This window comes from Lampetra fluviatilis, chromosome 38 (assembly GCF_964198595.1).
Source record: "Lampetra fluviatilis chromosome 38, kcLamFluv1.1, whole genome shotgun sequence".
Taxonomy (NCBI): Eukaryota; Metazoa; Chordata; class Hyperoartia; order Petromyzontiformes; family Petromyzontidae; genus Lampetra; species Lampetra fluviatilis.
This window is the reverse complement of record NC_136312.1, coordinates 2,616,000-2,629,685: the sequence shown is the minus strand read 5'-3', so window position 1 is coordinate 2,629,685 and position 13,686 is coordinate 2,616,000. Positions and strand designations below refer to the sequence as shown.

General features: G+C 45.9%; 1 protein-coding gene across 7 annotated transcripts in view; it reads right to left on the bottom strand.

Moving 5' to 3' along the window:
• LOC144945546 (contactin-2-like) overlaps nt 1–13,686 on the bottom strand; it is a 355,729-nt gene that overhangs the window by 117,884 nt on the left and 224,159 nt on the right. For all 7 annotated transcript variants that reach the window (XM_078874004.1, XM_078874009.1, XM_078874008.1 and 4 more), the window contains exon 6: nt 2,491–2,586. In XM_078874004.1, coding sequence (XP_078730130.1) covers nt 2,491–2,586 — 96 coding nt within the window. The remainder of the gene's footprint in view (nt 1–2,490; nt 2,587–13,686) is intronic.

Below are 13,686 nucleotides of genomic sequence, written 5' to 3'. Positions count from 1 at the left end.
TCACCCTCACGAGACACACACACAGACAATCACCCTCACGAGTCAGACACACAGACAGTCACCCTCACGAGACACACACACAGACAGTCACCCCCACGAGACACACACACAGACAGTCACCCCCACGAGTCACACACACAGACAGTCACCCTCACGAGACACACACACAGACAGTCACCCCCACGAGTCACACACACAGACAGTCACCCTCACGAGACACACACACAGACAGTCACCCTCACGAGACACACACACAGACAGTCACCCACACGAGTCACACACACACAGACAGTCACCCTCACGAGACACACACACAGACAGTCACCCTCACGAGACACACACACAGACAGTCACCCCCACGAGTCACACACACAGACAGTCACCCTCACGAGACACACACACAGACAGTCACCCTCACGAGACACACACACAGACAGTCACCCTCACGAGTCACACACACACAGACAGTCACCCTCACGAGACAGACACACAGACAGTCACTCCCACGAGACACACACACAAACAGTCACCCCCACGAGTCACACACAGACAGTCACCCTCACGAGACACACACAGACAGTCACTCCCACGAGACACACACACAAACAGTCACCCTCACGAGACACACACAGACAGTCACCCCCACGAGACACACAGACAGTCACCCCCACGAGTCACACACACAGACAGTCACCCTCACGAGACAGACACACAGTCACCCTCACGAGACAGACACACAGACAGTCACTCCCACGAGACACACACACAGACAGTCACCCTCACGAGACAGACACACAGACAGTCACCCTCACGAGACAGACACACAGACAGTCACTCCCACGAGACACACACACAAACAGTCACCCCCACGAGTCACACACAGACAGTCACCCCCACGAGACACACACACAGACATTCACCCTCACGAGTCAGACACACAGACAGTCACCCCCACGAGACACACACAGACAGTCACCCCCACGAGACACACACACAGACAGTCACCCCCACGAGACACACACACAGACATTCACCCTCACGAGTCAGACACACAGACAGTCACTCCCACGAGACACACACAGACAGTCACCCCCACGAGACACACACACAGACATTCACCCTCACGAGTCAGACACACAGACAGTCACCCTCACGAGACACACACACAGACAGTCACCCTCACGAGACACACACACAGACAGTCACCCTCACGAGTCAGACACACAGACAGTCACCCTCACAGTCAGACACACAGACAGTCACCCTCACGAGTCACACACACAGTCACCCCCACGAGACACACACACAGACAGTCACCCTAGCGAGTCAGACACACAGACAGTCACCCTCACGAGTGGATTGCAGAATCCAAATGCACTTGCTGCTGAGAGCAGTGGAGACAAAAGTGGTTAAGGAAGTTGTCACCAAAGTGCTCCCGGGGTTCTGGGATGCCATGTGCTCACTCGGCCTTTAATGCCAACCTGGTGAGGTCTACAAACATCCGCGATGCGCTTGTGTGGTGCGTGTCAAGTGTTCGCAGGGGGAGGGACAGGCACTGGAGGCGATGTGACAACCGCTGTCAGGAGCCGGTGTCAATGTCACCAGGCAGAGTCGCACTGAAACGGCCACGCACAAAATCAGCAGTCGGGCATCTCTCGACCGATCCTCGTCCTTCTCTGGGTTGACTCGGGTTATTAACTTATAAGATGAAAACATCTTAAAATAAAAACCCAATATAGTAGAACCCTCCTGAAATACGTGAGTAGGTAAATGCATCAAACGTTGAGACAGACTAAGTGCGTGGGGAGTGGTGACACGGTGTTTTTTCTGCACCATGCTGCAAACCTAACAACATGAGTTTGATTCCCAGCCACATGCATCGAACGTTGAGACAGACTAAGTGTGTGGGGAGTGGTGACACGGTGGTTTTTCTGCACCATGCTGCAAACCTAACAACATGAGTTTGATTCCCAGCCACATGCATCAAACGTTGAGACAGACTAAGTGTGTGGGGAGTGGTGACACGGTGGTTTTTCTGCACCATGCTGCAAACCTAACAACATGAGTTTGATTCCCAGCCACAGGCAACTTCAGTGGCGAGTGATATCTCAACTGGTTTTCTCCTTGACCAACATAGCCTTACATGAGCACAGGGTGTGGTTTATAAACATCCACACTGGCAGCAGCCATGGTGTTGGCTGCAGTGGTAGTGCAGTGGTTAGCGTGCTGCGCTACAAACCGGGTGACCTCAGTTTGATTTCCGCTCACGGCCAATATCGGTGACGAATATCTGAACTGGTCCTAGCCCTCTCGTAGGTCGACTCAGCCACAAATGAGTTGCTGGTGCGGTGTGGTGCTGGTCACCCACCCTCATGTGCCCTGTTTCGGCCTTCATAAGTGCTCGCTAACAGCACTTGCCCCAGCAGTTTGTTGAGGCTATATGGGGGGTATTTGTCGTTGTGTATTTGTATTGGGTGCTTTATTTATCACCTGGCGAATGTCGAGGTGGAGCACAGAGCAGGTAGGCCCCCATGTTCTCCCGTACCCTTGACTGATCTCTCCTTTCCACAGGAAACGCGTTGAGATCTGGGAATACATTGAGTCCACCGTTAATGCTCACAGCATATGCACAGAAAAAAACATAAAGAATGGCTTAAAACCAAAGAAAAAAACAGCATTAATAATATACCTCCTTAAGGCATGATCACAGGCAGTCGACTTGAGCATCTCAGAGTAATGATAATCTTTGAAGGTGACCTCGTTTAATTCTGCCTGGTCTCTCAGGGACGTGATGGCTGGGACAAGTTCATACTGATAATGACTACAACTTCCTTGCTGTGGCCAGCGTGACTTCTTAGGCAATAGGCTGGTTGCTGAAAATGTGATGTCATGAGCAATCATAGTCATAGCCACCATAAGCATGCCGATCAAATATTTTTTGACGAGGCGATAGCTTTTGAATACAAACATCTTATTTGAAGATAATATTTTGGTGCTCAATGCTGGGGCCACAGAGTTGCAGCCTGCAACTTGCACGTGCTGTTCACGCTCGGCTTTGAACTGCGGGACCGGCACACAGCAGGTTCATCTGGTTAACGCCACTACAGTGTCTTTTACTTAAAGGCAACATTTACTTGAAGGCACACAACACGCTTTTGCGATGCCCTTCAGGCAGCACTGTTTTTCTTTTAAAGTATAAAACCAAGAACTGGACGCTGTGAGATGACAACACCCGATTTTCACGGGTGTCCCAATGGGACTGGTATAGAAAGCAGCCGCCATTAACAATGCTAAGAGGCCCACAATGATGCCAAGTCTGCGCCTGCGGCTCAAGCAGCCTCTCTCTCCAGGCCTGTCTTGGCAGGACACTGCGTGACGCCCACCTGCCCTGCTTGGTCCATTGCCCAATCTTGCAGCTCCATTGGCAGTTCAGTATCCTGTTAACGGAGCACTGGTCTGGCTGCGTGTCAAGTGAGCGTTGAGCCAAGATTTGTAAGTGATGCCGGCCGGCGTTAGCGAAGGTCTGTGACTGTGGTATAAATTCGAGGTAGATCCGATACGGCAGTGGCCTGAAGACATTAATAATGGGTACAAGGTGTGGCTCTTTGGCATTACCCTGCCCTGTGAATAATTCTACAATTACGTGAAACTGAGTTTATGGTGTCAAGCTGGCTTCAATACATTCAAATGCCCAATATCTCACACTGCTATTTGAACTAAGATCGCCCTTGCAATGCCTCCTGCAAGGAAGGCCTCCCCTGCCCTACCTAATCATTACGATGACCCTCGGGTGGGCAGTTGTGGAGGAGTGATTGGCACGCCAAGCTTAAATGCAGGCGAACCGAGTTTAATTCCTGGCCATGGTCATTGAATAACATCAATGGCGATTTGTCAAAGGACTCCACACTTCAACAATCCACATTGACCAGCGTGGTGGAGCATGGTCAAATAACCCTCAAGACCGAAATGGAATATTTAGGACTTAATCGAAGCTGGAGATTACTAAAGGGCTTTAAATTAAAAATAACTCTAAACCAATGAATCCCGTGCATGTGGAGGCAAGGAGAGAGGAGAGGGTCATGTTTAGCAGGGATACGTCCATGGAGGGTCTAAGTAGACAGTGTGGTCTTCGTAGATAATCCATGATTAGATAAAAGCTCCACAAAACTCCGGTTAAATGTATCTGCATAATGTGGGGCACACAGAATGGAAAATAGCTACCAGCTGCAATGCAGTGTAATGTCTGGAAGAGACCAATGGCACCGTGAAATGAAGGTTGTGGCTGAGGAACCACACATGGTGGGGGTCTTCAGCGTGTGGCGCCCTAGGTAGCCATACGCCCTAAGTAGTCATACGCCCTAGGTAGCCATACGCCCTAGGGAGCCATACGCCCTAGGTAGCAATACGCCCTAGGTAGCCATACGCCCTAGGTAGCCATACGCCCTAGGTAGCCATACGCCCTAGGTAGCCACATGCCCTAGGTAGCCACACGCCCTAGGTAGCCATACGCCCTAGGGAGCCATACGCCCTAGGTAGCCATACGCCCTAGGTAGCCATACGCCCAAGGGAGCCACACTAAAGACGCACCGTGTGTGGTTACCCAGCCACCACCTTAACGTGCCATGCACATAACACCACACTGAAAAAAAAAACATAAACACTTGGACTGCAAACAACACAAAACCACACCAACACACACGCTACCGCTCCCACACACAACACACTGTTAATTGCATGCCTATTCATGACATTATACTGATTAACTTTGACTAACCTAACCAGTAACATGTATAATTTCATACATAGTTCATTATAAAATGTATATGAGTACATTAACCCCCCGTGTCCTTCTCACGTGCAAGCGCACAGTGATGATATCAGCTTACCCTATTAAAAAAAGAACCAGGAAGACATCTTCACAATTCTGGCAAAACACTTGATGATGCTGCTTCCAAACACTAGCGAAATATTGTACTAAATAGGACATGTGTCGTGGGCTTGCTATCTAACACACCCCCGGCGTGCTGAGGTGATAGTAAATTGGCACGTTTTTTTCGCGTGACAACCCTAGTAATTGTCTGTGGGGAGTGTACGACACGTTCACATTTACGTGATCTAACCCAAAAATCTCGTGGACAATATTTGCCGCGAAAGTGTTAAATCTATTAGGTGATTGAAACGTTGCGCTGCGCTTTATCTCATATGCCCAGCGTATTTGTTTAGCACAGAATGATGAGCCTCAAGAGGGCAAAACCCATACCCAGTCTGTTTAAACAAAATGCTGATCAGATTCTGGACATGTGTGAAAAATGCCGAGATCTGTGAAGAAGAGCTTCATATCTCATCGGATTTCTCGTGGACAAATAAAACGTCTGATTCTGTGATTGGAAGCATAAGTCTGGAAGGTGATGTATGCATGACTCTCGCATGGCTGCTCTATGATGCTAGGTGAGATTCTCAAGGAGGCAAAAGGTAATGTTTGTGTCTGTGTGCGTCTCAAACAAACCTCACACACAGACATACAGACGCGCCATGGAAGATTTCACCCCCTGGCGATTTTGATTAACTTTCACGAATCTGGGTCACGATTTCATTCTATTCGTTTCATCTTGGTTACGCAGTCTCATTTGTGTTGTCCACATCATATGCCTGGTGTTGTTCTATGGTCGCTTTCTCATAGTTTATATTATATGCCCCTTCTTTATACTCATATAATAACATAATTTATTTTATGTTTGTTTTTATCACTATCACCGGGCATGGTTATTCCACTGCTGGATGAAAGCTTTCCCATGCCCTCAGCAGTCTCACGGTCCTGCAAATCCACAATCCATCTCCCACGTACAAGTGCATGTCATAGCTCCATCTCCTCTTTCCTTTGGCTGCTCTTCTATCACAAGTCTATTTCATCGGCCATCATCCTTGATATAAATAAAAAAAGTTCTTACCCAAGCCTACTTTTACAAAGTCAATATAACATCTCTGATTTGCATTTCTTCCATGATTCCTGTGTCCCTTCTTTGTCTCTGAACGTTGTTGAAAGCATGCATCTCTCCGTGCTTCCTGCACATTTTCAGAATGTATTTTTCCCCCATGTCATTATCTATGTTTCTGATCCAAATGTCATCGCAGGTAATATACACTTCGCGACTATTCTGCAGGCACACACCAGTAGAAGGCATCACATTACGCTTCCCAAAAGCACCCTATCCTACACTTGCTCATTTCATCAGTCACTTCACATCCACCTTCGATAATCTCCCGAGGCATAAATAAATAACTACACATACAGCCGTTTTTGTCAGTCGCAGCCCTCCAACAGTCGTCGTACGTGTCTCGTTTTGCTCATTTTAATCTCGAGCTAAAAATTATGCAGCCTTCTTTGTGAAAGCTTGCAATCCAGGCGTTACATTCGACTCTCCCTCTTAGAGCACCGAGTCACGAGTGGGCATCCTCTCAGCCCGTGAGACTCACTCCTCAACTCGTGTCGACTCTTCTGGCGAGCGCCGCGCGTACTCGGGCACGCCACTCGCGGAGCCATTCAACCGTTCAGTTCTCGCCACGAGTTCTGCAGTTTGTTGCCCACGACAGCCCATTTGCTTAGCCGACCGCATTGCCAAAAACAATTATCCGTCCCACGTCTCCCATCTGTTCCCACGGAATGCAGAAATGAGATGTTCAGCGTAATTTCCAGTATGGCCCTGGGAGCAGCAATGGATAGGAATTGGGCAAAGTCAGACGGTACTCCCCCTCCCCTACTTCCGCATCCTCATCCAATTCTCCCCGCACTGCTCACGCTCCAGACTCACTGTGCACGACGATGGCCCAGACACGCCCCTGATATTAGAGATTCAAACTATTGGATATTAATTCTAGATTTGAAGCTTTCGTGACTGCAAGGATTCATATTCTTAGGTTTTTTCGGTAAAGTCACGTAGGTAAAAAAATTGAATTAATAAAAGTAAAATAAAAATAAAATAAAAATCACGACGTTTCGGAGGCAACACAAGCTTCCGTCTTCAGCTGGAACCGTCACAGCACGACTGCTGCATCAACTAAGACTTGATTATTTTATTTTTATTTTACTTTTATTAATTTTAATTTTAATTTTTTACCTACGTGACTTTACCGAAAAAACCTATTGGATATTATAGCATCCCGTGGACAGGCACCGCTGCCCTTCCTTCCCAAGGACACGGTGCGCGCACACACAGAACTCCACAGTGCACCCATGCAACACAGTGAAGAAAGGGTACACAATGTAATATCGAACTGGTGTGTGTATCATTTAATATTGCCCCAGGCAAGTTTGAAAACAGTTGCCGTATGGATACCCTGGTGCCCACCATTATAATGTGGAACTTAAATTAGCACTTGCCCAAGGCTTGTTTGAGTAGGGAGAAATTGAGATGTCAAAATAAACACACTAAAGCACAGATCCCATATTTAGTCATATGTTAGCATAGGGGCGAGGCATTAGCGAGCACCGACTAGGGCTGGCATGGTGCATGAGGGGGCGGTGTGGCCATGCCGACACTTGCCTGCCGTTGTGTTCACAGTGGTGGTGTCTGCTCACTACAGCACGTACTCATTTGAGGCTGAGTTGACCTATGTGAAGCTCAGGACAAGTTCAGATACCATGTTGCACTGATATAGTGCATGGTCAGAAATTCAACACGCAAACATAAGCTCATATGTGCAAATATCACTCATGCACGTCAAAATCCCTACCCACACTCGCACGAGAAAGCACGGCAGCTGTTGGTGTGAATTTTCTCAGTCACCCATTACAGCCGACACGAAGCAGAGAGCAGGCGGGTCAGCACCACGGACAGCAACGTTCATCTCACATTGTACGTGAAGTTGACACGGAGCCCACAACTCATTAAACGTTAACCGAGCCAACTTAGCAGGTAGAATGATAATATATTTTATGCACAGCGTCATGCAAATTGTATCTCAAAGCTCTGTATGCTTTGTAACATGCACGGTTTTTTGCACAGAGGCGCAGGAAACCACATAAGTCACACGGCAGCCATAAACAATACCAATACCAACAATTGCCCAAGCTCTGCAGTTCTATATTGGGTTGTTCAACCAACACAAATAATGAGCATTTATGTATTAGTCCACGCGGTAGAGTGTGCAAAACACCTGCGAAACTGTGTGGAAAATTAGCACAGATGCGCACAGGCCCGCACCGAAAAGCCACAGTGCACCCATCTTGCATATCGGATCAGCAATGTATAATTAAACAGAAATGAATATCACTGCTAACCAGATTCACAATATCTCTAGCACCAACACACACACACACTTCACGGCACAATGAGCAGCAGAAGATACACACACTGCATTAATTTAATGCACATTGTGCAGGACTGAAGACAGCTCCGATGGGCTTTTGTTCACAGAAAGATGTCAAGCGTGCAGTATAAATAGTGTATGAAACACGAAATCAACCATGCAACTCAGCATTGGAGTCGGGGTAATGAATTGAAGGACAGAAAATCATGTTCCAGACATCGTTCTACAGCATCAGCAGCAGCTCGAAAAATGCTCTGAGTCATGACCTCTTTCCCCACTGCAAAAAATATATATTTATCAAGCTATTATGGCCCCTGACCCCTGTAAGTATACATTCAGGAACACTGGATGTGTTGTGCGAATATTGTAAATTGGTCACAGCAGTCTCATAAGGCTTCCACCATTGATGCCACATACGCAATGATAATACAAATAACGCAGTTGAAATTCCTGTTACCAATAGCAGATGGATCTGTTAACCACACGAGTGAGACCAATCTATGATAGCAGACTGGTGCATTGATAACTGGATTCCTCTTCATTAGACCTCCTTTGCCAGTACCAAAATATAATAGGAGTTTTCCCCTTTTTTCTGGCAATATAATAGGGGGAAAACCCTATTATTATTATATTTTGGTACTGGCAAAGGAGGTCTAATGATGTAGATGCTCACCCCGAGCCCTCGTTACTTTGATAGTGCATTGTCTTTGAGCTGTACGCCTTTTGGCGTCCTCTGGTCTCGCACCAATTGAGACAAGGCTCAAAAGAAAGCCGTCTCTGGTGTGGACCAATCCCTTTCAAGGACAATGCCATATATTATCAGAGTGTGTTTTTTGTTTGCATTTTGACCACAAGTATTGTGGTTAATGCAGACATGATTCCTTGTAAAAAGGTTTCAGTTTTGTTGCCAGAAAAAAGGGGAAAACCCTTATTATTGGATTCCTCTTATCAGGGCAACTGGATGTCCTGTGAACAACAATGCTTGGATAAAAGGAATTATGTAGGATGGGTTTGGGAATGAGATGATCATAATGGGAATCGTTCACAGGATTACATTCGAGCCTGGGCATAACATTTATCTGTTTTATGTTAATTGTAATGAACCACAGTCTGCATCACCACAGATCAAGTAAAGTCCCGTCTGCGTGTCCAACACATCATGTGGTTTGGAGTCCGTTAAACTGAGGCGTTTCAATAAGAAGCAACTTTAGTGTCGTGCAAAACACAGGGGAAGAGCAGTCTCGACAAAGGCTTGCAGAGCTTGAAGCAAACGGTCGCTGAGGCCTCATTATTCAATGATAAACAAATATTGCGTACGCTTTCAGGAGCCATGCAAGCAGGACTGTGAGCGCATGTTAACAAGGCACCAAATATAACTTGGATACATTTAATCAAAATATCCAGGATGTTTAATGGCTTAAATTATCAAGAATTCATAAATAACTTCTGCGCAGGTGTTCACGTTGGAGCCGTGTGGTTCTCCCGGGTGATTTTAAGTTGTGCCATCGGTTATTCAGTGTTGTCCAACGTTTCAGTTCCTGAATAAGCTCCAGGCATGTGGAGAAAACCGTCTTACATCATCACAAAAAAACACGTGGTACAGCCAGAAAACGCATCAGAGAGGAGGTACAATCAATGTTATAATTTATCCGAAAAGTCTTTAATGCATTTTTTAGACTTTGTTAAGGAGGATTCTGCTTGAGATGTTTGGCCAATTTACTTTGCGATGTGTTTTAATTGAGAGGTTACTTCGGAGACAACCAATGCCTGCAAGGGAAGGATGGCCAACCGTTGCATGTCCCTTGAAGAACTCTCAGCTGTCGCAGAATTTGTTCACTGCTGCTGTCATTGGAAATAAGCAACGCGTTGTGAATTGTACAGGTGAATTACACGTGGCAACTTAAACAGGTAATGCTGCAGAGAGACGTCATTTCAAATGAGAATCATTTTCAGCTCCAGCCCATGTGTGAGTGTCTTCCAACTGTCTGTAGAGTTGGCACTATAATTTTGACACTGTCAGTCTCCTGGAATAATTGGGTCTATTACACTAGCTCGCTACGTGATTGTTAAAAAGAGTTTGCAATCCAGCAATTTGCTCTCCGCAAACACCGCAAACACACGGAGGATGCACAATCCAACTGGATCATATGAAACATTGATACAGCATAAAGAGATCGATTGAACAAGCTGTTAAATAGATTGATAATCAAAAACAAGAATCACTTATTTAGAGATATTTTTCAATTATCCAAACCTTGAGAACGAAATCATATTTACTGGGGTGAAGTGGTGGTGCAGTGGTTCGTGGACTGCATGACTAATGTCAGTGATCATATATCAACTGGTCCTGGGCCCCCATATCCCCCAACCGTCAATGACCAGTGTGGTGAAGTTTGGTCGTGTGGAGACTATCATCCAGCAGATCAAGAGCTGTGAATTATGATTATTTAATTTAACCAGATTATGTAAATGAATGAATCAAACTTTTGATAACAATGCAGGTATTGCATCATCCATGTAAATTAAATCCATAAGGTTGTTTTGGGTCACATCACGCAAATGTGTCGTTAAACCCGCCACCACCCGACACAGCAAATTAGTAAGGTTTGTCATGTAAACAAAAAGTGCCAATTAGTTACGAGTACAGCACACCGGTGTGTTGGAGAGTAAACCCACAACATTTACAATTCGAGTGGACGTTTCGCCAGTAATTACACCCAGTCTCATCAGGCGAACAGTCAGAATTATGGAGAAATCCACCTCCTGTGTCAGTCTTAAATAGGGGGGGGGGGGTAAATGTGATGTCGTCACTTGTGAGCCTATCACGTGCGAAGACCAGGGATGTGGGGTTCGTGTAGCCATATGAATTACAATGGTTGTTGCCTTTGAGCTAAAAGAACAAATTAGACAGAACGAGACGCCACAAATACGAGATATGCAATACAAAACGAGGAAGTGCAAACAAGGCGGCCATATTTATTCAGCATTTCAATCATGACCCCGCACAATGACAACCAAATAGTATGAGGCAAATAGTGTGGATATCAGATTGCATTGATTCCTTAATTAATATTTCCTCAGGCTGAAAATGAGGCAATACACACAGGTATCAAATCACACTCTTAAGAGTCAATGCTTTTCTATTCTTGTGCAAAGTCATATGCTAATGATATGCACATTTACTCTGATGGAGTGATCAAACCTGCAGAAACGTGATACAAAAAACGTGGTAAAAATAGGAGAGGGATCGAGAGGGGGGGCGTGAGGGGGGGTGAGGGGGGGCGGAGTCGTGAGGGGTGAGAGCATAAGGGGGTGGGCGTGAGGGGGGGTGTGAGGAGGGACGGGTCGTGAGGGGTGGGGGTGTAAGGGGGGGCGCAAGGGGGGGCGTGAGGAGGATGTGAGGGGGGGCGGGGTCGTGAGGGGTAGGGGCGTAAGGGGGGGGGTGAGCGGGGGTGTGAGGAGAGACGGGGTCGTGAGGGGTGGGGGTGTAAGGGGGGGCGGGGCGTTAGGGGGGGTTACATTTCAGGCCTTTCACATAGGGGGCGAGGGTAAACTGTCCACCTGTCGCCCGGCTCTGTCATGCCCCAGTGATACAAAAATTGCGGCCGCCAAACAAATTAATTCATTGGGATTTATTCATTTACAAGGAGAATTTTATTTTTCTACGTATGTGTGAATTCAACAGAGGCCAGGCGGTGACAGTCAAATTGATTGCACTTGAAAACATAACTTCGTCGTGGGCGATACGTCTGTAAAGTTTAAATTCGAATGCAATGTCTCTGTGCTTTGACATTGAACAGGACATGCACCCCCCTGAGCCATTCAGGCACCTCAACAATGAAAATACAAATGAAACTGAAGCTGGAAAAATAATTTAAAACCTTATTCCTGCACAAGTGCTGTGCTTTCCACAGATTGTTCGTGACGATAGGCTGCACAGCGGGTATTGTGCGACACGCTGGTGCAACTCGGTCTTCATGTTCGCATTTACATATAATGTATGACCCATGTTTTGACAGTGGAAAATAGAAATTGTAATCGGAATAATTCCGCAAACCCAGACCGAGGGCTGTTTACACACATCCATGTGCAAAGCACATACACACATACACACAAATACACAAAGACGCCCCATATAGTCTTAACAGACTTTTTCGATTTAAAGCTTTCGTGACTGCAGGGATTCATCTTCTTGGTTCTTTCGGTAAAGTCACGTAGAAGGGAAATAATAAAATAATAAAAATTTCACATAATAAAATACAATTCTCACGACGTTTCGCCACAACGCAAGCAGCCGTCCTCAGGTGAAGAACAGGTCTGTCGGAAAGACAGCGTCTGAATGAACACCACCAAGCTTGGCAGCGTATATTTAAGCTGGGTTAGAGGAGGAAGGGCACCTTGACAAAGAAATTTGCATATCAAGAGGAATTTAGCATATTTATGGGAATGCAGATATGGGATTAGTCACTACTTGTGGAATGCGTAGGAGGTGGGGGGGGGGTCTCAAAGTCATATTATTCCCGTGCATTTTGTAGGATTAGCAGCAACACGTGAGGACGGCTGCTTGCGTTGTGGTCGAAACGTCGTGAGAGTTGTATTTTATTATGTTTATTTTTATTATTTCATTATTTCCCTTCTACGTGACTTCACTGAAAGAACCAAGAAGATTTCGATTTAAAGCTTTCGTGACTGCAGGGATTCATCATCTTGGTTCTTTCGGTAAAGTCACATAGAAGGGAAATAATAAAATAATAATAAAAATAAAACATAATAAAATAAATCTCACGACGTTTCGGCCACAACGCAAGCAGCCGTCCTCAGGTGAAGAACAGGTCTGTCGGAAAGACAGTGTCATTCAGTCTGTCGGAAAGACAGTGTCATTCAGTCTGTCGGAAAGACAGTGTCATTCAGACACTGTCTTTCCGACAGACAGTGTCATTTTCCGACAGACAGTGTCATTCAGACACTGTCTTTCCGACAGACCTGTTCTTCACCTGAGGACGGCTGCTTGCGTTGTGGCCGAAACGTTGTGAGAATTATTTTAGTATGTTTTATTTTTATTATTATTTTATTATTTCCCTTCTACGTGACTTTGCCGAAAGAACCAAGAAGATGAAACCAAGAAGATCTTAACAGACTGTTGGGGCAAGTGCAGTCAGTGAGCAACTATGAAGGCCTCAAAAATACACACACACGGAGAGTGGCACACGCTACGCAGAGGAAATGCCAACACCTAAAATGTGAATACGTTTCCAATATATTAACATGTTAGTATCCATTTCTTATGCAAACATCGCCAATTAATTCCCATTCAAAAATAGACTTCAACAAAACATTAACAACAAATACAGTATAATGGAACTTTCAAACCAATTTGAT